Source organism: Mus caroli, chromosome 5 (assembly GCF_900094665.2).
Source record: "Mus caroli chromosome 5, CAROLI_EIJ_v1.1, whole genome shotgun sequence".
NCBI lineage: Eukaryota > Metazoa > Chordata > Mammalia > Rodentia > Muridae > Mus > Mus caroli.
Window position 1 is genome coordinate 142,185,683 of NC_034574.1, and position 1,455 is coordinate 142,187,137.

The 1,455-nt window shown below is 45.6% G+C and overlaps 1 protein-coding gene across 1 annotated transcript; it reads right to left on the reverse strand.

Moving 5' to 3' along the window:
• Nucleotides 1-216: 216 nt before the first annotated feature.
• Nucleotides 217-970, reverse strand: LOC110294999 (DNA-directed RNA polymerases I, II, and III subunit RPABC4-like). The gene is made up of 2 exons (XM_021163436.1): nt 815-970; nt 217-243 (listed from the first exon to the last, which is right to left on the reverse strand). The coding sequence occupies exons 1-2, from the start codon at nt 968-970 to the stop codon at nt 217-219; spliced, it is 183 nt and encodes a 60-aa protein (XP_021019095.1).
• Nucleotides 971-1,455: the final 485 nt, after the last annotated feature.

The following is a 1,455-nucleotide window of genomic DNA, read 5'->3' on the forward strand; positions in this document are numbered from 1 at the left end:
TCCTGACAGGCAGGAGGCAGTAGAAAGGCTGTGCTCAAGGGGTTTCTGCTTTCCCTCCTGTATCCCACCCAATTCTTCCCATCCTATGGATGAGTGGTACCCACATTCAGGGCATGTCCTTTTGCATGAAAACACCCTTACAGACACCCAGGGACGTGCATCTCAATCTAGAGACTTCCCAACCTAACCAAGGTGCCCATCAAGGTGCTGGATGCCTTAACCACCATTTGCATCAAACATTAGCTTGATGACGTTGGCAACGATTCTCTCCGTACAAGGTCCCGTTTGGAGATATGCAGGGTAAGGATGTGAATGAATCTTTCTGGGAGGTACAGTTCCACTCACAATGCTATTTACTAAAATCTGCCAGTGACTTGTTGAAACAGCTCATCTGCCAAGCTGGTGGCTAAACACACAGTGATGATTAGAATCATAAACCACAGACCCTTGCAGAGGGACCAAGACACTGCTGATCTCCCTGAAGCCACCCAGCTTCAGCTTCATGTGGTGCATGGGTGGGGGACATGTGCTCGCTCACCCTTGACCGTTTTTTTTTTTTTGGGTGGGGGCACACTTTTAATCTTCACTGTGTGAGGAATTACAAGAACAATAAATTAAGCCATATGTTGAGCAAAATTTCCTTTATACAAAGCATTAAAATACAATTGCATGTCTAAAATGAAACCATAGGTTTACAGTTGAAGTCCTTAAGTAAACTGAGTTAAACACTATGCATTAAAGAGAAATCAATGAGGCAAATGGATGAGTGAAAACACTCCCGAACTCCCTCATTTCATCCGGGCATCAACCCCACCAATCTTTTCGTCCTTTTCTTGTACATTATTCTGTATCCACATTTTCTGCATTTGATTGGATCCCTGGATTTTATGTCGCTTTCAGTGTGACACTCTCCACAAATATCTATCATTGGCTGCTGCTTTGGTGGTCGAACATCTTTCTGGGTGTCCATTGTTAGTGCCTCCACAGCCGGAAGAAGCATCCCCTCTCTGAGCACGCAAAAGCGTCTTCCAGTGCCCTTGGCCTTTTTGACTGGCGCTTTCCCCATAGCTTCCTGGTGATTCTCTTGGTCTTTTATTTTATTTTTCTCCTTAAGGTTTATTTATCTTATTTTCAGTGTATGGGAGTGTTTGCCTGCATATACATATGTTCACTTGCACACACACCTGATGTTTCTGATACCCAGAAAAGGGCATTTAGAGTCCCTGGAACTAGAGTTACAGACAATTGTGAGCTGCCATGTGGAAGCTGGGAATCGGAACAGAGTCTAAGGCAAGAGGAGCCCTAACCACTAAACCACCTCTCCAGCCCCGCCTGGTCTTTAAAGCAACACTGAAGCCAGGCTTTCACGGCATGAGGATGCTGTAACAAAATAGTGCCTGTCGAAAACTAGCTGGGGGCTGGAGAGATGGCCCAGTGGGTAAGAGCACTGACTGC

Coding starts and splice junctions, on each gene's coding strand:
- LOC110294999 (XM_021163436.1), bottom strand. CDS start 970: ATGGACACCCAGAAAGATGTTCGACCACCAAAGCAGCAGCCAATGATA. Junction 244..814: donor AGAAAAGGACGAAAAGATTG/GTGGGGTTGATG, acceptor AACGTCATCAAG/CTAATGTTTGATGCAAATGG.